At 37.9% G+C, this 24698-nt stretch overlaps 1 protein-coding gene across 5 annotated transcripts in view; it reads left to right on the top strand.

Moving 5' to 3' along the window:
• Positions 1-24698, top strand: part of LOC146327339 (RNA-binding protein Musashi homolog 2-like) — a 386994-nt gene that overhangs the window by 303783 nt on the left and 58513 nt on the right. For all 5 annotated transcript variants that reach the window (XM_084716755.1, XM_084716754.1, XM_084716753.1 and 2 more), the window contains exons 8-10: positions 2500-2582; positions 17327-17441; positions 20058-20132. In XM_084716755.1, coding sequence (XP_084572881.1) covers positions 2500-2582; positions 17327-17441; positions 20058-20132 — 273 coding nt within the window. The remainder of the gene's footprint in view (positions 1-2499; positions 2583-17326; positions 17442-20057; positions 20133-24698) is intronic.

Genomic DNA, 24698 nt, shown 5'->3' with positions numbered 1-24698 from the left:
TAAAATCTGTGTTGACGTTCTGTGTGAAATGGTCACACTTCAGTGATGTTGTTAAGATGATAAAATCCAGTTTTGGTTATACTTCTAATATATGGTTCAAAACTAAGATTTGAATCAAAGATAACTGCAAGGTTTTTCACTTGTTGACAGGGTTTTAGTGCCAGGGCTTTCAATTTTGCATTGAGTTTCTCTCTTTGAGCTGCAGGACCATTAATTAAGACCTCAATTTTGTTCTGGTTGTGTTGAAGAACGTTTTCTGCCATCCAGGACTTGATATCTAAAATATAGTTTAAAAGGATATCAATTGGTCCCAAGTCATCAGGAGACATGGTGACATACAGCTGTGTATCATCAGTATGGAAACTGATGCCATGCCTCCTGATGATGTTTCCAAGTGGCAGCATGTAAAGATTAAAGACTGTTGGACATAAAATTGAGCCTCGGGGGACGCCACAATCGATTTTTATAGCTTTTTGATGAACATTCATCCATTGTTACATCAAATTCTCTGTCGGAGAGATAAGATTTAAACCAGTTAAAAACCAGAGACCAGAGAGGCAAACCAGATTCTGAAGTCTATCTAAAAGAACTGCGAATTGTTTACAATGTTAAGAACATCTTCATCTAAAAAGCTATAAACTGTTTTAAAAAACTATGTAGGAATGGGATCTAAAAGGCAGGTTTGCTGGTTTTAATTGAGAAATTACTTCACCAAACATTTCAGCATCAACCAGGACAAAGTTCTCTAGTGTTTCCTCCCATAAAAACAAAGGTTAAGTCAGCCATAGCACATTAAAATAAAGCACTAATGGCCAATGGCCAATATTCATCAACTCCACAGTCCACACACCATGTGAACACATCTGACACACACTGTATGAGCATGTTTAATTTTTGCTGCATTAACTTCAGAGTATCAGATCACAGCTGGCAACAGCCAACAACCAACAACCATCAGATCACTAATAAAACAGTCATCATTCCCAAAGCATTATGACAAAAGTCCTGTTGAGTTTACAATGAAGTGACAAATTATACGAACAAATAAATATATTGATAAGATTTTTATGTGCCACATAGTGAAAAGTACTCATGCTTTTATTAAACACAGACTGGCACCATCACCTGACCATTTTATCACATCTCAATACTTGATCATTGATTCTGATTATGTGGCCTGTAACACTGATATCCCGTTTCTTCTGCTTATAGCTGGAAACTCATGATAACAGAGACAGGTGACAGACACACCTCTACTAGTTTAAGATTTTGCACCCTCAGCTGAAATTTGATTAATAAATGCAGAGTGTATGTCACACGTCTTTGATGTCTGTAGCTGTCTGGATATGTGTGTTCACATATGTGCAGCAGTGCAGTGTGCAAAGAGCTGAATGCAGATCAGATGAATGGAGTCTGATTTTCTATCAGCAGGGGTGGAAGTAACTAATAACAAAAACTCAAATTACTGTAATCAAGTCATTTTTGGGGTACTTGTTCTTTTTTTGAGTAGATTTTCAAATCTGTACTTTTACTCACGCAAATGATTCATACAGATGATTACAGCTCTTAATGTCAAACACAAACTTAATTCTAACTTATCCAAACTATAGTAACAGAGTAAATGGCAATTATCTACTGTTTACTACAAATTTAAGTACAGAAAACTCTACACAAAAATTACGTATTCTGCTATCATTGTGTGGTGTTTGCTGACCTCTACTGGCTTTTTTGTCACAACCTACCTGCTGCCTGCTGCTTATTCCAGTAAAATATTTTTACAATTTTGCTGCATTTTTGGAGTATCTGGCTAAGTATTGGCCAAACTGAAGTCCCAGCTCTAGTCACGGTTTGCCACTGCAATACACAGACACACACAGACATACCTTACAGCCACTGAAATACAAGAAAAAAGTACAACCTCAATAAATTGTGTATTTTTGTGTACATTGTGTATTTGCACTGTGTTCCAGCCAATACTAGTAAATTGTTATTACCTTGTATTACTGCACTCCCCACTTACCTTGGAGTGTTGATCTGGACGCTTATCTTGAAACTGTATTCTTCTTCTGCTGCTTATTATTATTATTATTAATAATAATACTACTACTACTACTAATAATAATAATAATAATAATAATAATAATAATAATAATAATAATAATAATAATAATTGTATTATTATTATTGTTGTTGTTGTTGTTGTTACAATTTTGTGTGGCTGTTTTATTCTGTGTGAGATGTGAATCATTTTGTTTCCTGTATCATTGTTGTTGAACCGTGAGTATAAAGCTGAGTAAACCTGAGGAAGCAGAGCTCTGTGTAAGGAGAAGGGCTCCACTTCCACCTCTTAATCGATAGAAATGAGTGTTCTTATCTGTGAGTGCATCGTACTTTTGTGAAATTATGACCACATGTCCCCTCCTCCCCCTCTTCTCTATTTGTTGCCTTCTTTCTCTCCTCCCCGGCACTATTCTCTCTACCCATCTGTCTCCTCTGCAGGTTTTGGCTTTGTAACATTTGAAATTGAGGATGTCGTGGAGAAAGTCTGCGAGATCCATTTTCATGAAATCAATAATAAAATGGTGAGTGGCTCCTATCGCATTTTAGAATGACTGAGACAGAATAGAATAATGAAATAATATTTGATTTTCTGTAGTGTAGCAGTGAAAGCAATGGTGGAAACTGAGACTAGACTGGCCAGGTTACACACGCGCACACACACACACACACACACACACAGACCTGCATGCACACCAGTGAGATACTGAGGGATGAGGGAAGTGGAGGTCAGCTCCACTGTTCTGTACAGTCTGTCTCTTCAGTACAACCGATCACTAACCATGAAATTGTGTGTGTGATCCCAAAGCACACAAAAGGGCAGAATAACCTGGCCCTACCTCTGCCCCCATGTTCAATTTTCATGGCAGGATGGTCGGCAAATTAGACTGAAATAGTTGGCCATGACTGAAGAGTTGACATCGTAAAAGATAAAAAAGGTCACAATGGACAGAGGGGCCCTTTGGAAGGTCATAGGTTAGTTTATGGTTTGTGTTTGCCTTCAGCAGATGGCATGTTTAGAGTTCACTGTTTACAGTTTCAGCCCAGAACATTCATTTACTTGATCCATATTCAGTAAAACAAAGAACCATTAGTTATTACATAATACCATTATGTCATACATGTTTCATTTTCAAATAGGCAAAATTCATCCAATTAAGTCACAGTGATGCTCATGTTCACCACAGCCTTGTTAAAAAAATATCCTCTGATGAGCAAAACAAAAAAGCCCCCTCATAATCTGTCTGCAGTTAGCTGTCAAGGCGCCCATCCACTCACTGTACCAGACAATAGGGGTGGGCGGTACATTGTGACGTCACCACCACCTGTGCCACACTCACCCACGACACAGATTTTGCGGTGATAAATGCAAAAGTAACATGCTTTACTGTGGATTTTTCTACTCCTGAACAGAAGCACACCGGAAGGTAAAACCTGCAATCAAAACATACATTTCATATTTCAAGCAACATTAATTACAATAAGAAGAAATGTGGGTTCAACCTGATCTTCAGTGTGTTATTTGGTGCTATTAATAATTGTTGAGGCAGAAATACAACATTTGTATTAATCAACTGTGGAATGAACATAACCTGCAGCAGCTTCAACTTCACTGCAGCTGGCAAGTTTATTGTCTGTTATCTGTTGCCATCTGCCTGAACAGCCTCGTTGAAATCATATTTTACAATTCTTCATATTATGAACCAATGAAATCCATTAAAACAAGTCATCTGGTGTTTTCAAAATCATTCTGATAAGCTAAGACAGATTCAGTATTCAGTTTGCTCTCAGAGCTACCTGGAGTCCAGCAGAAGGCTGCGCCACCCGCGTCTGATACAGTCGGCCTAATAAGTGATCACAAGGTTAAAAAGAAAAGTTCTCAGTCACTTCATGTTTTTTTAGTGTTTGGATGGCTTTTTTGGAAGATTTTGGCCAACAGAGTTGCATTTCACCACAGACTGCTGTTGAAGGTAAATCCATCATATGCAGCTGTTTCTGCCAGTCAGCTGTTTAACGCAGAGGTATGTTTGATAAAGTATAATTCCACTGTTCTTGCATGCTTTGGGTTTTCACTTGGAATTTCACCTGAGATCTTATATGTGGCAGCAAACTTGTTGAACAATGGCACAGCTTGTCCTTCGTGCACAGGGTGCTTGGACAATGTGGACATGTTTTGTTGTAACAGGCTACTGAGGACAGTGAAGAGAAATCATGTGATTAAGCCTAATCTGAAACCTGATAAATAACAACAGTAGGTTGATATGAGACATCAAGCTACTTTTTGTGGAACTTCATCCTGCAGCAGCTCCGCTGGTTTTGTTGTTAAATTAAAGGCCCTCTGCTGTGCTGGATGTGTGTCTGCTGCTGCTGTATATAAATGTACTGATAGACCTGACCTGTGGTACACTATTGGACTATTGGACTATTGTATTTACATTTATGTTTTTGGGGGGTTTCTGCCAAATACATGCAGTTGAGATGCCTAATCCAGCCCTTGTCTAACTCTGAGAATGAATGACATTACATGTATTGATTAACCTGCATTATGGGGCAGTCTACTTTTCACAAAAGGACTACAACTCATTTTCATTCCTATTTTGAGCCAATAAACATGTCTTTTTTTATCAGGTAGAATCATGGTTTGAGCATATAGCCTGCATCCATGTATTTGTAATACTGTGATATAATACTGTCACTGCGAAAAGCAAAAAGCATACTGATATAAATTTAAGGCCACTGTCTCAGCGACTGTCATGTACCTCTTTGGCCTGCTAGATGTATTTTAGATGAACTAAACGCTTTTTAATAAATCTCAAACTGCTCCCACTGTATTTCTGTCAGAGTGTGCTGCTCTGATGACACTCTGCAGGCTGTTTGAGTTCTCTGATGATTGTACTGTCTAGTTCCTCAGGTAGCATTTTACAGACATTTAGGCAGTGGTGGCTGGTCAATAGAGGGTGCTAGGGCACCACCCCACCTCCCCCCACATCTAAAATGTCACTGAAGAAGACTTAATAACTTTGAAATATATGCTGTATATTAATTAAATGAGCAAGGATATTATTGTGCAGTTAGTGAGTAAAGTGTAGTATCTGCAATAAAATGTGCTGTTAAAACATTCTAAATTACTGTAGGTTGTGTTTCCAGCTTGGGGTGCAGTTTTTTCACACGCTGACTCTCATTGTAAGTTGTACCTGCGAAGTTGGATCCTCCCAATCCAAGAGATAGGAGGCTGGTGGAGTGCACAGAACCTTTGCCCTCAGCATTCATCTGAACACTGCTGGTTTCAACCTCTGGGTGGCAGCACAGTGTAAATATCTCAATCTACCTCTGCCAGTTAGTACAGCAGGGTGAGTTGTGTTAGAACGGAGACATAAAACTAAGTAAAGTCATGATAAATCAGGTGTTCTGAGAGGAGAACATTAGAACATTAGAAGAGAAGCTGAGAATTAAAGAACGAGGACCTGATCAGGTTGACATCATAAAGCACAAACAATCGACAGAGGAACTCAGTCTCACACTTGGACCAGGTGATCTTCAGACAGGTGAGCTGTGCTGGATAAAATATTGACATCCTTCAGTCAGTAAAACACTGATACCAGACTACAAGTAAAAGTCCTGCAGTCAAAACCCTACTGGAGTAAAAGCATGTGAGTATTATCAGCTGTTATCAGTATGAAAAGTAAAAGTAACGTCTGTGCAGTAAATTGCTCCCTGTCACTAATAGTTGTACCTATCAGCTATGTGGCAAATGTAGTGGAGTAAAAAATTGAGTAGAACTATAAAGTAATATAATATGGATGTTACTTAGAATGTACTTAGTTACATTCCTCCACTGGAGATGACAGAAGCTGAATGTGTGATGTTGGTCTTTTACAAATGTTTAAATAGTTGCTGTTTTGTGCAGAAAAGTGGGCGACACACGTAAGTACATTTTAAGCCACAGCCTGGCATTTTTTAAAATTTCAAATGTAACACCATATATTTATTTATTTATTCTTAAATGTTGTTATTTTCTAACAGGTTTAGTGTGTTCATAATTTTCTTCCATTGTCTGAAGGTTTGTGGTATCAGATTTCTTTCATACCTGTTGAGGTACTTTTTGATTACTTTAGTTTTTCAGCATAAATTGTAAAATAAAATACAATTATTATAAAGCATTTGCTGTATTGAAGCACCTTGACTTACCTTAACTGACCAAATTCCATTAGTATATAAAATGTTAATTTATGTCAGCAAATACAAATAAAGTCCCCTTTCATATATTAAAATACACTGGTGCTATACCTTAACATGTTTGCCAGATTTCCAATATAGACTTGTAAGACTCATATGAACAAGTCTCTAAGAAGAACTAAGTTTTGGATAGAAATATAAACACAGAGAAAAGATCTGATGCCCAGTGTTGACTCAGAGGAGTTAGAATGAATGCAGATTGGCTGAATTCACATTTTTTAATATATAGTGTGGCATTTAGTAATTTGTGTTAGTCAAAACATTCCACAGCAACATATCTTCTTATACAAGCAGCAACACACACACACACACACACACACACACACACACGCATTAACATTCTACACATGATCATCCCTCTCCCTAATTATAAGATGATCCCATGCTGCTGTCAACGTGAGCTCTTTTCCACCGATCCTATTATTGTCACTGAGTCAGCATGTAACTGCTTTCATCCAAACAACTCAGAGTAGCAAACAGGAGAAAGAGGCCTTGTATCCACTAGCTATTGATTTTCACATGATAGCATATCACATGCTTTTATTGTTTGGGGAGCTCATCACTGCTGACCATGATTTCTTTATTTGAGTCGATATCTCCCCATAGAGATCCGCAGCCTCCATCCTCCTTTCAGACCACTCATTGATGGCCTGCTTTAATTGAGGCTACAGGGGAAATGCACTGTTAACAGCAGGGCAGGGCAGGCATGATGAAGGCCTACTACAAAAATATAAAGGCAGAAGAAGAAGAAAAAAATACAGGCTGAAGGCCCAGCTCTCACAGGCTCTCTCTCATACCAAGTTCCAACAACTAGAAGTGTTGTTCAATTTCCTTTTGCCATTTGCCATTTGTTGTCACTGTGTTCTAATATAAGTCACAAAGGTATTGTCCCACTGTTGAACTCAGATACAGTGTCACAAATACAATACAATCAGAGCAGAATACTATGAGAGATGTAATGTATCAATACCTTATTTCAGAGAAGCAGGTGACAGTGTAAAACTAAAGGTTCTAGGACACGTGAATATAAATATATTTTGATATATCTAACAGACATGTCAAAGCTTCTCTTTATGTTCTAAAAGTACAAAAATAAATAGAATAATACAAAATAAAACTGCATAAAGAAGAGAGTTTCCATTTGTTTCACTTTAGCTACATATAAACTTTCAAAACCTAACATCAACCTTACTAAAAAAAAAGAGGAAAAGCCATTGAAATCCACATGGAACCAGAAATAGTCCCACACAACTTGCTGTTCATTTTTTAATGGCAGTTGGCAAACAGCGTTTAGGTGATTTACCGCCACCCGCTGAATTGGAGTGTTACCACACTTCCCAGGACAGTTAAATTGTGACTGACAGAAAAACACATGTATTTGTTGTATTTGTTGTGCATGTATCGTATACCGAACCATGAAGCTCATGCTGTGACATCACAAGACAAATACATGTACTGTGACAGGCCTAGAAAACACACACACACACACACACACACACACACACACACACACACACATACACACACACACACACACACACACACACACACACACACACACACACACACACACACACACATTTACTGGTTCTTTCATTAATTGTGTGTTTCCTTTTTCTTTAATATCATTATTAAATTGAATTAGTACGTTTAATGCTTTGGCAATGTTATTTGTAAAACATGCCAAAAAGTGTATTGAATTTAACTGAACTGAACTGAATTAATAGGAAAAAACTGTAATTGGTTTAATTATGCTTCTTTCTTTCACTGTGCAGTATGTAACAGAACTAACAAACCACTTTGAACAATGTGCTCCCCAAAACAACTAGGGCTGAATGAGTTTGAAAAAATACCTAACTGTGACTATTTTGACTGATGTTTCAATTGCTAATTTTTACATTAGTATTCTCATGTTCATTTAAAACATATAATCATTTTGTGTTTTTTGCAAAATACCAAACAAAGAACATTTCTTAAGTCTGTAAAAATATGATGCATAGACCAGACTATTTCTGCAGCATGATGATACTGAATTTAAAATGGTAGTTTGACATACATTTTACATTTAACACATATTGCACCTCCTGTGATTTGAAAATTGATGTCCACCATATTGCAATTTTGATAAAATTTTGATTAATTGTTCAGGCCTAAAAACAACTCAAAGCTTGGGGTCATCAGCACATCTAAATGGACATGTTTTGCTTCATTACACCGGTGAAGAGTAAAATATCACCGCAAGAGGCAGCCCATCATTTTGTTTTGACATATGTATATGGATTTTACAAGAGAAAATAGAGAAATAGTTGGATGCACACACCAAGGTGCAGGGACACCTTGGTGGTGTCACTTTTTTTGTCTGTGAGAGAATAGAACAGATCTGGGCAAAATGCAGCCCAGGGAACGGATGCGCCACACTGAAAGGTTTCATGTGGCCCACAGGGCCATCATGGAAATACCAAAAATTAACAGTCTAGCAAAGACAGTGAATCGTATTTTGCTTACCATTAAACTGTTGTCAGACCTTTATTTTGAAAGGGGTCAGTGCTGTGTTCATTGGTAATGATAATGAACTCTATCTTTTATATTAAACTGTAACTTTATTCACTCAGTGCTGAACATCCATGTTGTTTATGTTGTTCTTCTACTTTTGTCGCTAGTATCATTACAGCCTGTATGCAGCAGCATGGTTCACTGTAACACATCATGTTCTAGACATTACCAACAAAATACTAGCCCACAATTTATCACATGATAATTCAGAAAGGGTGACCAACAGCAGAAGTGCTCTATATACAACACTTCTGACCATTCCGTTATCAGACATTTGGACATTATCATGACCTTATATAATTTGTGTCCAGCCCACAACAGCCTGATCAATTTCTCATGTGGCCCCCAATGAAAAGTATTCAAGAGTATTCAATCATTTTTTCAATGACTCCAGCTTGGAGTCCAGCTTGTTTCTGTTTTTTTTTTCTGTAGGCATTTTGCTCATGTGGCACCTTGCATTTAAGGTGAGAGAGAAGATAACTAAACTAAAAACAATTGGAACAGTCATATTGACATTTCACTAGTGAGAAAAGGGTGATGCAACAGAAAGAGAGAGAGAGAGAGAGCGCTCATGTATGTATGTAAACTTGCCACCACATGAACAGTGTTTACCTGACCTGAGACCAGCCAAAGTTTAAGCATATGCATAGGTCCATGTGAGAATCATAGGTGCACTCTGGTACTTAAACAAATAGCACTACACGTCTATATGCAGAGAAAGGATGTGTCCAGCAGATTACCTTTCTTAGTGTGCAAACTGGCTAAACTCAGCTCACAACAGAGGGCTCCACTATGAGGTGAGATTGATGTATAAGCGAGCTATGTTGAGTCTAAAGTCAGAGTTTTCAGTGTCACAAAGGTGGCTCTCTTTTAACCTGGCTAGATCACCATGGTAACTTATGCCAGACTCATAACCTGGTCTGGAGCAGGCTAAGTTTTGAGTTTCAGATTAAATTGGCTGTAAAAAAGCACCACTCTTTAACCGATTCTTTTCCCAACGAAGTTCTTTATGAGTGATGCAGATTCTAAACTGAAGAAAGAAGAAAAAATGAAAAGTTGCTGAGCTGTACGTTCAGTGATATTATCACTGAAGAAAGCCATATAATGTAGAAATGTAAGATAAAGTCACATAAAAGCAGGACAAACTGTATGTACTGCACTGTCACAGGAACCTCCGTCTGGTGATGCAGAGTCATTTTTCCCTGTTTGGTTCAGATCATAGTCACAATTTAAATTTACACAGTATATCATCCACATACTAAAAGAGTGATGAAGCAACTACAGACCACTTTGAATACTACTACTATTTACTATTTAAAGTCTGTTTTGCATTGCTGATACTGCAGCTCAGAACACTGTTTAGAAAGTTCATCAGTGTATTCATCACAGAAACTCTTCAATCATTTACATTCATTTTACTTTGATTTTGCCAAAACCATAAGTGATCTGCATGTCCCTGTCATCATCACCCAGAGACAGCATCATGTTTAAATCTGCTGTATGAAGTTTTATTGTTTAATGTGCAGTTGTCATGGTAAGATAGCATTCAGTTGATCAGTAATTTTCTGCAGGATTCTTCTTCTCCTGCCTTATTTGCAGCAACGGTGATGGTTTTTGCCATGGCAAAGGCAAAGGGTGGTCACACCAAATATTGATTTGATTTTAATTTTTCTTGTCTTCACTCACTTTACATTTTGTAAATTGATACAAATAAACAATCACATTTTACATTTTTGAAAGCATCCTTACTTTACAGAATTTCTTCACACTTGCCTGAAACTTTGCACAGTACTGTCTATTTTTTATATTTTCCATAGCTCTTCATTATAATAACTTGCTCATTTCGACTGAAGTGGGCGGCCCGCGATTGCTTTACTTTGTATGGATGAAGAGTGTGCAGAGAGCCTGATGAAGATGGCCTGAATTAACAAATAAAGTGGTTGAGCACCATCGTGACACCTGTTATCTCTGATCAGGGTTTTAGGTTTTGTCAAGCAGCCAATGCATAGAAAGCCTGGCTGTGTTGAGCTGCCTTCTTAGTACAACCCTCAGGCCAACAAGTCTCACTGAACCTATAACAAAAACAGGACAATAAGAAATCTGTATTCAAGCCCAGTGGCATTGAGGTGGCCAGATAATGAAAGCAAAAGCACTTGAATCGCCAACAGGGAAATGTATTAATCTCAGTGTTCATAAAGCAGCCTTTAACATGGTTTATATAAAGAATCAACATGCTTAACCCCAGTATCTATGGATAGGTGCTGAATCCTCAAAACCAAAAAGCAAAAATCAGGAGTAGGACAGAACTCTACTTAAAAACACCTGTCATTATAATGTACACAGTTTATTACAAAAAACAGGGTTGTATAACCAAATTAAGTTGCATTTCCCTTTTTGCTTTTCAAAAAATGTAAAAGTTAAAATTGTATACACTAGATTGGTTGAATAAAAAATAAGTCAATAGAATAAATAAAGAAATGAACCAAGCTATTTTTTCATGGTGGAGTGTGGAGGATGAATGAAGCAGTCTCACAGCATGAGGGAAGAAGTGTGGTGTCTAGTGTGGTGGTACAGTAGTGGATATTTCTGTATCTCCTGTCTGATGGCAGTAGGGTGAACAGGCTGTGGCTGGAGTCGGTGTTGTCTTTTAGTAACCGTTGGGCTCTGTAGGCACCTCACCTCCCCCATATCACTGATGCTTGGTACATGGGCACAATAATGCTCTGTGACATCTTGTGTAACTCACCCTTATCAAGATTACGGTCTACCTTTAACATTCTTCTTCAGTTCTGCCTCAAATATGTACTGAATGCTGATAACACAAAATGGGTTTTATTCTCAAGAACCCATAATTGTACCCTACATCTTCCTGCTATCCATACGCATTTTGTTACTGAAACTGAACTTCTTCAATCTTAAATATTAAATTACATATCTTAATAGTAAATTAGATGAAAACCATGATGGTTGGAATCAAGTACAAACATCCACCATCATGTGCTTGATCATGGATGTATTTGTACACTCATGGTGTTCATTCCATCTTAAAGCAACTAGATGCACTTTACCACTGTGGCCTGTGTTTCATAACAGGAGATAAATATCCTGCTTTTCACTGTACTGTGAGGCTGGTTTTCATTGGTACCAAGAGGAGAATTACACACCATCAATGTTGTTTCTAAATGTTCCTTATCAAAGCTGATGATATCTCACATTTGTTCTTAAAAAAGCTGTTCATCAGCCAGAACTGACAAAATCTCACTGCTTTGTGTTTTATACATGGAATCAATTACAAAGACCTTAGGGATAGTTCACCCAAAAATGAAAATTCAGTCTTTATCTAATCACACTCATGCCAATCGAAGGACGAGTTTGATTTTTAGTCCACAAAACACTACTGGAGTTTCACAAGAATCAGAATCTCCCAAACAATGGAAGTGAATGGTAACCAGTTTTCAAATGTAAAAAAACAACAACAACAGAATAAAAACATATGATGTCTCCATACTGCTCGTCTGGTGTAATCCAAGTCTCATAAAGCCCCAACATGCTAACTTGACCACAAAAATGTTATTTCCACCATGTTTGTAGCCTGAATCTTCACTGTAGATTCTTAGCTAAGAGCCACGTTCACATGCACATGCACACTGTCTGAACTGGGTGTGTGTTGTGTGACGGTGTGTGCAAATGGCATGTCAGGACTAGACGAGCAAGTATGGAGGTATTTATTTTATTTTTTTCGGTTGTTTTTTTCTGTTTGAAAACTGGTCCCCATTTACTTCCACTGTTTGTGAGATTCAGCAACACTGTTTTCCTGTGAAGCTCCAGCAGCAGTTTGCAGACTAACACAATAAACCCAACCTTCAATTGGCATGAGGGTGAGTAGATAATGATTGAATTCAATTCATTTTTAGGTGCACTATCCCTTTAAGAGACTTGAATGCCTCATCCTATTGGATGAATTTAAATGTTCAAGTTTGGACCTGATTTGTGATTTTTTTAAAATGCTGTTTGTGTTTTTGTGATTTGCTTTGTCTTATTATGTGTATTATCTCTCTAATTTCTTATTTCTATTTTACCTGAGGGTATTATTACTATTATTGTTATTATTATTGTTGTTGTTGTTGTTAATAATAATAATAATGATAATGATAATCATAATGATAATAATAATAATAATAAGAAGAAGAAGAAGAACAACAGCAGGAGAAAGGTCATTGAGGATGTGGTTTGTTGTTTGACTGCTGGCCTGACAACCTGCCCGCATTCCCACTCTGCTTTTGTCACCTGTAGGGTTACTAATTGCGCCCTGCCAAGTAGCACGGACCCATCCGTCACTCTTCATCTTCCCTCAAGGCCAGAAATGGGTGGCACTAAAGCCCACGCAAAGAGACATTGGCTGGCTGAGCCTTTCACTGTCTGGAGACTTTTGTATTGCGTGAGGTATTATAGACCACACACCTGCTGTCTGTGAGCTCCTTTGTATTTTTATACATCAAGTATCAATGCTGACTCCCCATGTGTAGTTAGTAAAAGCAGGGGGCACACTACCTTTTAAACTGGCTCCTTTCTAATGATGAACCTCCCATCATGGTGAACATCTTCATGCCCATTAGCAAGTGGCCCCCAGGCTTCAGCTGTTTTTTTTAATTGTCTAAAGCTGTAGAGATTTATGAACAAGCTGCAAAAACCATATTGATGGCTATACAGTATGTTGCTCTCTTCTAAATGTTTTTAAATTCTTGAATATACTAGTAATAACTAATACTCTAAAACTTGAGAAAAACTGGGCAAAACAGATGTGGGACAATAATTAATAAATATGCAAGAATCACCTGATTTAAATGGCCAAATGACTTTAGCTAATTTGAGGTCGCTTGGTACAACATCTGTTTTTAGGATTAACTTAAAAACATGGGTGAGGGGCTCGACAATAGACAAGACTACCTTCTTTACAAGACTAGATCTTATTTCATCATGTCCTGCTGCAGAATCTTTCATATCCAATATAGTGTCATGTACCTCTTTAGAGGTGGGGGAGATCCTGCTCCTTGATAATCACCAAGAGGGATTCATCTGTACTCTCTATACCTTAGCTAAGCAAGGACTGATATTTACAAAGAAATCATTGAAGCCATTTGTTATGTCAGAAAGATTAGTTAAATTTCTCATGCCATCAGTTCAATTGAGATGGGATAGTATCTAGAAGAAGATAAGCATCCTTATTTTTGAAGACCTCCTCCCATGAGGCTTCCTCCATCAGGGCTATAAATGAGTTTTCATTCTTTTTAGTGAACTTTTGACATTTCATCCTCACATCATATTTGTCTTGTGGATGAGTTTTGGTTAAAAATTTAAATATGAAATGGCAGTTAACAATAATCCAGAGCTGATCATATGATTAAAATAATTTGTAAATATATTATCTATCAAAGTTGCAGATTTATTTGTTATCCTGGATGGTTCATAGATGAGAAGATTAAAATAAGATGCATAAAAAATTCTGAAACAATTCAGAATTCAGCTGATAAATTAGACTTGCTTTTAAGTATATCAATGTTACAGTCTCCAAGAAGAATGCACACCTTTCCTCTGTTACTCATCAGCTCTGCAGTAGAAGACAGAACATCATTAAACATACTAACATGACTATCTGGTGGATGATAAATGCAACCAGTTACAAAATTCTTCCTGCCAAAACTACTGGAAGTTGGTATTTCTGTGAAAAGGGATTCTACTTTACTACGGTTTTGTCAAAGCTGTTACTAAGCTCTTGTTTCTCAATAAACTGAAAATTTCTCCACTCCTTTTGTTTTGTCTGCATGAATGCACAGCAGTATAATGTGACACTGAATAGTCAGATGCTATATTATCATTGAGTCATAATAGAGTAAGCACTGAAGATGTGTGATTTAAAGTTGACAGGTACTGGAGTAAATGGTCATATTTTTTTGGTAAACTGCATTTGTTTAAATGAAGAGTTGAAAAAATATTTTTATGCCCTTGATCTAATAATACATTTAGGGAATATATTGAACTCTTCATGATAATAATCACATAGACCTTGGTGTCTTCTTAAATTGAGGAAGTTCATATCCGGATCAAAGCAGTCATTATACATCATATTCTTGCTGTCAGTTAAATCCTGTGGATCAGTGGTCAAATCTTCTAATGAAATAGAATTTGACTCATTTGCATCACACATGACAACAGTTCCCATAATAGCATAATTTCTAGAAATCTGTGAAATTTGTCACTGAAAGATAGCTGAGGGAGATTAACTGGATCTAGGAGGATGCACAACTAGTTGATCATATTTCAGAAAGGCAATGTTCTCCTTCTTCCTCTGTATTCTGAGTTGTGGCAGCAGTTCCATGCGTTTCATGCGCACATTCTCAGAAAAGTCCTGTTTGATGAAGCTATTTGTGCCTTTAAGGAATTTTGCTCTTTTCAAAATTTCTTCCTTGTCTTTGTATCAGAGCAGTTTAACCACAATGGATCTGGGACGTCCAGCATGGTCATATTTTCTATTCCAATGAGATTTTTCGATTTCTATAAGCTTGGAGTCTATTTTAAGGTGATGAGAAACTGCTTTCTTTGCCTTGATTTCTGTCTCACTCCAAGATTCAGATTTTGAGTCTGGCACTTCATCTATTAGCAGGTTGTTTCTTCTTCTCAAACAGATTATATATGGAAGTTTGGTAATCAGCAAGGCTGTCAGAGATAACTTGGATTTTTTCAGTGCTGGATGCTTTGGTGGCTTGTAGGTCATCCAAGTCTGCTTGTGAAAATTGGTGGCTAGCTGTAAGGTCTTGAATGTCTTTGGACATGCTCAATACATCTTTAACAAGATTGTCCATGCCGGCAAACATAGAGTCAACAATCACTTCTAGGTTGCTCAGGTAATACCTTGTACTGTTCCAGCAGCTCATGAACCATAGATAGAGTGACAAACTCTTCCTCAACTTCTTTAGGTATTTTAATTTGTCACAGTGTCCACAGTAACTTGAAGTAGAGGAGCTTTCTTTGAGTAAACAGTACACAGTCAATGACAGCAGGTGATACAGAGAATCCAGTAGGGCTGAATTGTCAGTCCATCAAAGATCTCTAAAACATTGTCCATCCACACTTAAGCAACACATCTCCATATATGACTTAAATATATATTTAAAATGTTTTTATTGATTTTTAAAAATATTTAAAAAGGCCAGAAATCTAATAAAATATTTTGGGCGGCTTGGAGCCAAAGTTCAGGCTGTTCCTGCTGCCAAACAGGAGAAAATAACAGAGGCAAATGAAAATTATTTGTATGGCACTGTGTTGTTTTTGAATATCTACCTGCCAAGGAACCACAGATGTTAGAATTAGTTAGTGGTTGTGTTGTGCATGTCCCCTGTTAAATAAACTAAAAACTGAACTTTTAGTTACACTGGAGGTTACATATACTTATTGTAATGTACTAATGACTAGGGATGTGTGCGATTAGTAGACTATATGATTCCCTAGTCTGCACCACAAATACTAGTCGGTTAAACTGCTTATCAATATTTTATTCATTCATTCAGGTGTTATGCGGCCACCCACCACTAGTTGGGGCTGCAGCCCCATCAGACAGCAGCCCCTCTTGCCCAGTGCGTATACCCTGATGACCCATGTAACCCAGAATATTTTTTATCAGCAAAGTCAGAGAGATGACAGCTCGTCAAACCAGCGCTGTTTGGCAGTGTTTTGATATAGAAAATGAAAATAATGTTGAATGTAGACTGTGACAGAATAAACTGGTATATAACCACTTGACTGGAGCAACATGTGACCACATTCAGCACAGACACAGACATTAACCTGCAAGCAGAGCAACTACTATGGCTGCTAGCACTGCTAACATTAGCCACATGGTGTCGCAGGCTGGCAGCTAACATCAGCTCCAGGTAAACAATGTCTGCCTGCAGACACTGTGTTCCTTTTTTAGTCTGAAACTGTGAAGCATTTAGTGAGCTGTTATGTTTTGTAGGTTAATGTGCAATGTTCATATTGCACAGCACAAAGTGCCACATTTCACTAGCATTTAAAATCTGATTTGGTGATTGCAGACTGTGATGGCTTCAAATGACTCTTAACAAACACAGTATTCTTTCAGACAGTGTTTAACATTATCAATTAGTAAATTGTGCTAAATTTTAACTGCTTTCTGAGTGTTTTCAGCTAGTCTAAATTAAAATTTGCATCCAATCAACAGGGAAATTAGTTGCCAGAAACATCCCTACTCTTGACTGTGACTGGCAAATGAAAGTAATATTATAGCAATATTCAGCCATTCTGTTTGTGCACGTGTATGAGTCATGGAGGTTCATGATGATATCTGTCGACCAGGGAATGAAATGGTATGAGCGTGTCCGTGCCCCCATGATACACCAAACAAAATATTCTGAAAAAGATATTTTCATGTTCTTATCTTGTCTTTATTGTCCATGCTTCACAGGTAGAATGCAAAAAGGCCCAGCCTAAAGAAGTTATGTTTCCTCCAGGGGGGCGAGGTCGGGCCAGGGGCCTGCCATACACTATGGATGCCTTCATGCTGGGCATGGGCATGCTGAGTAAGTAAACAACATTTGCGTGTAAGTGCATATTCAATGCAATGAAACAATGAAAGGCATTTGTCTATTGTCACAGCATCTCTATTCACCAGAGCTTAGCCTACACTGACTCTCCTATTGGCTGCATTAGTGAGGCAGAGTGAATGATTCAAAATGTTATTATTTTAAAACTTTCTCACTGACCTGATTGGGCAGCAATTATCATGCTATTTCCCATAGTAGCCTTGGCTATCAAAATGAAAATGGTGTACAAGGGAATACAAGTGGCGATAATGCTGAAGAAGAGCACCTGCAGTAGTGATGTGCTGATTGTAGTTACAACCTCACTGTGGTTAATTCACAGATCAGGCAGGCCGGGTCATACAAATTAACATTGTGATTAATAGCAGATGTTGGGTGGTAAATAGGGTGTGACTGTCCATTAAGGGAGATGTTGTGTGTGCATTTACACACAAAGCACTGCAGCACTACTTCATTGATTATTTAATTCTCTTGCCTCTGGAGTATTGCTTCTGTTCTGTCAGTTTATAACTACAGTTTTTAGTTCTTTTGTTTCATGCTACTATAAGGAGTATTTAACTGGTCATGAAAAAGTCTCATTTTAATACTGATACCTCTATATGACCTACATAAGCAAATGTCCCTCTTGTCTGAGAGCTAATTAGTTTCTACCTGTCATTGTTTAGGGGGGACAGGTATGAGTGCAGTGCCAGTTTTTTTGACCCTACTGTGACCCCATAAAGTGAAGTTGTGTGTACTGTGCTGCCAGGCTGTTTTGGTGAAGATTAACAGGAAAATAAAGAAGAGTACACAGAGAGAAGTTGTAGCAGCTTATTACCAAGAAAACAGGGTTACAGACTGGTGTCAGCAATGTATTTTCTTCATCATCAGATTAATTATTTGAGGGATTCAACCAGTCTACAACCACAGGGACTTAGTGGACAGTGGCTGGCTGCGGTCTACAGGTGCACTCTGGGAGGTTGTTTCAGTTTTACATGGACTTACATGGAATTTTATGGACAGTGGCCAAAGCCGCTGCAGTCATTAGTGGATGATGTTGAGGACAACAAGTCTCTTGCTGATAATGAAAAAGAACAGAGAATAAACAACAGCAAGTGTGTAAGCCTTACACAGATTACCTTACACTGTAAGGTAATTCTCATATGAACCTGCATACTGCTGTTCTTGTTCTTCTTACCACCATAATCAACAACATAATCCTTGAAACAAAATGTTTGGGTATTTTTAGACTAGCCCCCTCCATGATAACTGCCTCATGTGTTGGCTTCTGCTGGTCTGCAGAGAAAAATGCAAATTCCTGTGTCAAGTCTAAGTCAAGACATGAATCTAAAGTCCAGTCTTTTACCAGTGTTAGTCAAGCAAGTCTCAAGTCCTCAGATTTGTGACTTGTGACCTAAGCACTGGGTGCTGGCTCTCACTTGGCTTCCAGACAGTGGCCAGTCAGAACAAAGTAGGCTTTTACGGAGGGGGGCCTTAATACAGGAGCTAAAACGGCTTGTTTCAGGCAAAGGATGAGCTGAGTATGACTTCCAATATAGACAAATCTGCTGACCACTTTGTTTGTTCCGCTATCTTGCGGCGCTGCTATTGTTGCGGTGGCATGTTGTGTCTGTCGCTCTCAGTGTTTGCTGGCTGGGTCTAAAAGGGAATCCTTTTCATGATTTCGGTCAAAATGTTCACTCTCGCAAGATCTTGCGGTTCTGGGGTTCCCTTCCCAACACTGTGTCTGCTGTTGCCTGCTGACAGTGACAACATGGATAATTGGATTGATGATGTTAAACAGTGGCACTCAGTAACTGATGAAGCTTCTTTTTAGGATGGTGATATTAATGTAAGGTTTTGCACAATAGTTAGACATTGGTTGTGACAACAGCCAGAAATCGATAATGGAGAAGAGAAAACAATGGACCACCTCTGCCATATTTAAGTGATGAAGTACTGTGTAATATATAAAATACAAATTAATTCAAATTCCCCATCAGGTATTGAAGATCTTCAAGAACAAAGCTCCTTTCTATTAATATTTTTGATCCACTGTGACACATGGTGGTCCTACACTCAGTGAATCTCTGTAGAGTTTCTGCTCTCAGACAGCAGCAGGTAAAGGTTTGTGTATTCTGCATTCTGTTTCTTCCAAAGATCAAGTTTGACACGAACTGCACAGGTTCCTCCCGACTTCCTAGTCATTGCTGTTAAAAGTAATGTCACAAAAATAGTAAGTGTAAAAGCAGACAATTGTAAACTTCTTATGACGGCTCACATTCATTCGTGCTCATACTATAGAGAGATGCCACTGCAGCAATGGTAGCTTGTTAACTTCCAGTACTTCTCTGGATTTGTCTGTGAGATGAGTAAGGATTTTTTTTTTTAACTTTTTGAATCATGTAAAGCTACTCTAGAGTAGTAGAATGAAAATATATACCTGGAAGTGAGCATAACAGCTTTGAGCTGCATATTGCCTAACCTAACCCTATAGTTGCCATAGTTTTTAATACTGTATGTGGACAGAAAAATGTGAATCTGTTTTTAATTATTTCAGTTTTAATTATTTGAATTTCAGCTTTTCTTAACAGTCATATCTTTTCCTCTCTCCAGGTTATCCTAACATTGTAGCTACATATGGCAGAAGCTACACTGGCTTTGCCCCAAGTTACAGCTACCAGTTCCCTGGTGAGTTCTCTGTTAAACTGACTGATTCCTCTTCTAACATGCACTGACAAACACACATGCACACACTTCTCACACAGATCTCAGCAGGGTTCAGCATCATTTATGTGTATATCAACCGAGCCCGACCAACTCTGCTTAACAAAAAATTATTTTCCTTAAAATTCACACACAGCAGTCAAAATGGGAAATACCAAAGCTACTTCTAAAAAGTCAGTCATCAGCAATCCAGGCTCAACATCTGCTTTCATGGTTTATTTGGCATTATTATTAGAAATAGTAATAGTAGTAGGAGTAGTAGTTGTTGTGGTGATGATAGCAGTAGTATGTATTATTAATTAATTGAACAGGTTTTATTAATAATCACACATGTTCAAGTGAGTTAATATATCCTGCTCTGTTTTACTGAATGATTTAAAACAGTTGTTGTTTGCAAAAAAGATCAAGTGTGCCTATATTAATGCCTGGAACCTGTTCCTCCAAATCTGCAGTGTGATCAGTTTTTCTATGCTGGAATGCTACCAGACCTCATGTATGCTGTGTGGCAATTTTGTAAAACACAAATACATTTAAAATATACAACACATAAGGACAAAAATAGTGAAGGAATTAAACCTAGATTTTGACATAGGGACCCTGTTCAAGACAAGGCCTCAAGATCCAGTTATAAATAAGGGCACAAATAAAAGTTCTTATAAACCCTTTTACATTTTGTGAACACTGAGGAAGCTGCACATACATTTTGGCAGTGGAAGTATGGCTGACCACAACAGCTTGTCAGTGGGCTGCTGCAAACATGAGCAGTTTTTATTGCATCCTCAGCCCAGTCAACACTTTAAATAGCTTCCAGCCATAGATGCTACTGAATGATCTGAAACAGTTCTGATCCTGTCAGAATTGAACTTCAGTTGACCACTGGAATCTGACCTATTGTACACACAACAACCAGACATTTTGATGATTTTAGTACTGGTAAAATATTTTCTTCAACATTTGCAGCTTGATAACTCATCTGGATGACTATGGGAGACCACTACTTCTGTTGAAATGCACATGCAGCTTTTTGATGATATTGGCTGTGTAAGGGTCTATTATGTTGTTTAGTTTTTTTGCAGTTTATTTTTGGGTTCTCCCAAATGAATTTTTGCTAAAATTTGCATAAACTAGACTTGCGATAAGCCTCAAACTTTTGGGCCCCCTGGATTCCTTGGAGCAGTTTTTTGGTTGTCCAACCTTGGCTTTTTTCAAGGTTGCAAGGTAGATTTATTCATTATTATTCAAGGGTTGTGAAGTGAGATTAGTTGGAGTTCTTTTTTTGATTCTCACCAAAAACAATGTTAAATTTATATGCATAGATTGGATAAATAAGAATAAAACTATTTTATATACTTGTAGTACTGAGGATGAATTAAGCAGTTTCACATCCTGAGGGTAGCAGCTGCTCTTCAGTCTGGTGGTACAGCATTGGATACTTCTGTATCACTTTCCAGCTAGCGACAGGTTGAACAGGCTGGGGCTGGGTTGGGTATCGTCTGTCAGTATCTATCCAGGCACCTCACCTCCCCTGATGCACAGTAGGTGGTTACTAGTGATGTTCTGGGTGTCCATTCCAGTCAGGATGCTTTCTTTTCTGTTCTTTTCTTTTCTTTTGCTCCTCTGGATTCAAACCTGAGATCCTCTTACTTTGAGCAGAAAATGTTGAGAAACAATTGAGCCCCATTCCTGCAATTCCTCAAGAATACTCTTGTGAAAACCTGCCCAAGAGCTCATTGCCAGAATTTCTTAAATAATATTTGTAAAATTGCTGCCTCCCTGTTCGACTGCATTAATTAAAAAGCATAAGGTTGGGTTGGAAATGGGCTGAGAAATGAAGCAATGCTGGAGGAGTCCCACAGCATGACAAAGCCAGGATTAAAATATGTCAGCCTCAGGACTTTGGTGCTTTCAAGGCCACAGAACACAGTGCACCAGGGAACACAGCTGGCTGCTGTCATACTTCACACTTTCTCTCTCTCTCTCTCACTCACACACACAGCTGATGGCCCATCAGTGTTGGCCAAGACAGCTTGTCAAATCCTGACCTCCTACAACTGTGATATCTCCTTCAGCTGTCCTTACTCGTCAACAGTGGTTGCTCCATGTGTTACTGATGGCAGAGTTCTGTCTCCTGTGGATTTGTCAGTTGCTGTTTGTAAATGCATAAGAAAGATGATAATTGTTGAGCCTTATTCCCAAGATGTCAAATACCAATGTGGTAAGGTGTCCTGAGCACAGCAAAATAATGACAAAATACCACCACACACATCTGAGTGTGTTTTTTGGGAAAATCCTGTCAAATTAGCCTTTAAGGCCTGTACCTTGAGTACCCTGATAGTGTGTCTGTCTCGTTGGCTTTAAATGGAAGGTGTTGTTTTTCTTGTTTTTCTGGGGGGCTACTAGATCATAGCCAAAAGAAAGTGTTTCTCTTTGGCACCATCAAACAAACAACAGCTGTCTTGGCTGTACATTGTTATCTTTCTTTTCATTTCTACCTTATGCAATCTGGGACCCGTTATAAAGACCCTGGAGCTGTTACCTGTTAAGTTACTGTTATCTTGTTCAGCTTTGCTTTCAATCCCTTCTCAGACATGAAACGTGAATGTTTATTTGGCTCACTGTAGAAGTTAAAGATTTATTGTTTAGAAAGTTAGGAGCACATCCTATATCACGTAACCCTTGCCATGCATGTGTGTTTGTATTCATTCTGCCTCTCCACCTATATTCTACCAGCTATTTCGGCCCCATTTAATTGATTTTGTTGATACCAATGCCATTATCGATTCTGCTTATCAATCAGATTCTTTTTCTATTTTATAGTGTGGAAAAAAAGTCGGCCCATACAGACTTTCAAATTTTATTATAAGTGTCTGAAAACCGAGCAGTGTAAGTTGTATAATGTTACAGTTTTACTAATGCACATATTACATAAAATATTTCAAGCAATCATATGGTCAGTAGTCAGTGATGTGATTTGTTGATTTTTTGTTTCAACAGCACAGTAGATTAAAACAACTTGTTTATAAGTCAACAGTATCAGAGTACATATGAAAATGGGCCGAACAGAATGTTCAAATGCTTCTGCGGTTAGGTATCATTTACAATTTGATTGTGATGCAAAAATTATATTATGATTATTATTATTGTTGTTGTTGATGTTCTTCTTCTTCTTCTTCTTCTTCTTCTTCTTCTTATTATTATTATTATTATTATTATTATTATTATTTTTATTGTTGTTGTTGTTGTTGTTGTCGTCATCGTCCTCATCATCATCGTCCTCATCATCATCATCATCATCATCATCATCATCATCATTATTATTATTATTGTTATTATTATTATTATTATTATTATTATTATTATTATTATTATCATTAGTATGTAAGGTTACATGAGGCTGAAATTGACCTTCAGTGGTGAAAAGTTGTGTGTCATATGATGCCTATGGACTGTGTTTGGGAGTTTTCACCAGCTGGAAGGCTTGTTTAATGTTCATGGCTTCCTTCAACCACTGTAGGGCGCTGTAGGATTCAGCCTTCTGAGGTTTACATGTGCTGCAGATACAATGTTGAGACAAAGCCTTCATTTGCATATGATGCAATGCCCATGATGCATTGGAACTTAGGCTTTATATTTATGCAAAATACAAATGTTATATTTTTGTTTGTGTTGTTAATGTGAAATTGTTACTTTCTGTGTTTCTGTGTTTGTTCCCAATATGGTGTATTCTGCTGGTAGTCGTCATTTTTGTGCTGGTTTAGACCCGTTTTCGTTGACACCATGAGTGAGGGGTCATTTCACCACTCCAGCTGGAGCTGAGGCGATGGGCATGTTGTTCCCAGGGCAAAATAACTGTTGTAAGAAGTAGAGATGATTCTTCATCCATTAAATTAATGAACAACTTAGAGAAGAGAAATGCATTGGTATGTGCAGACCAAAATTACCCACATATGTATGAGTTTAAGTAGCACAGGAATCGATAGCAGGACTGAAAATATAATTTCTTGATGATGTCCATGGAATCATACCCTAGGAACTGGTTCCAAAGTGGAACTGGTTCTTAATGCCCATCCTACAGTTTTATTACAGAATCTTATATTCAGGCCATCTCAGAATCAACTTCTTTAGTTGTCTCATGATGTTGCCATAAGCCCATGAAGTGCTTTGTTGAATATGGCTTGTGTTGTGTGTGTGATGGCAAATGGCAAAAATATCTGTGTTGGTATTGCTTTGGTATAATTGCTTCTGACATGTTAAATTAACATAAATCCATAATGAAACCCATGGAAATAATTTCCATGGGTTTTGTTACTGATTTTTGTTTGTGTTTTGTTGGTCTCTGTTTGCTGCAATGTGCAGTGAGTGTGAGGGACTTAAATCCAATGTACCAGTACACACACATTGTGACACTTTTTACCCCCATTATCTATAACCGCTTATCCTTTGAAGCAGTGATTCCCAGCCTTTTTCCCTTGGAGCCCCCTCTGCTTGTATCAAAGAAAAGCTAAGCCCCCCAGCCCACACACATATGTG

This window comes from Lutjanus erythropterus, chromosome 4, assembly GCF_056507025.1.
Source record: "Lutjanus erythropterus isolate fLutEry1 chromosome 4, fLutEry1.hap2, whole genome shotgun sequence".
NCBI lineage: Eukaryota > Metazoa > Chordata > Actinopteri > Lutjaniformes > Lutjanidae > Lutjanus > Lutjanus erythropterus.
The sequence above is the reverse complement of the archived record's forward strand: the minus strand, read 5'-3'. Positions and strand labels throughout refer to the sequence as shown.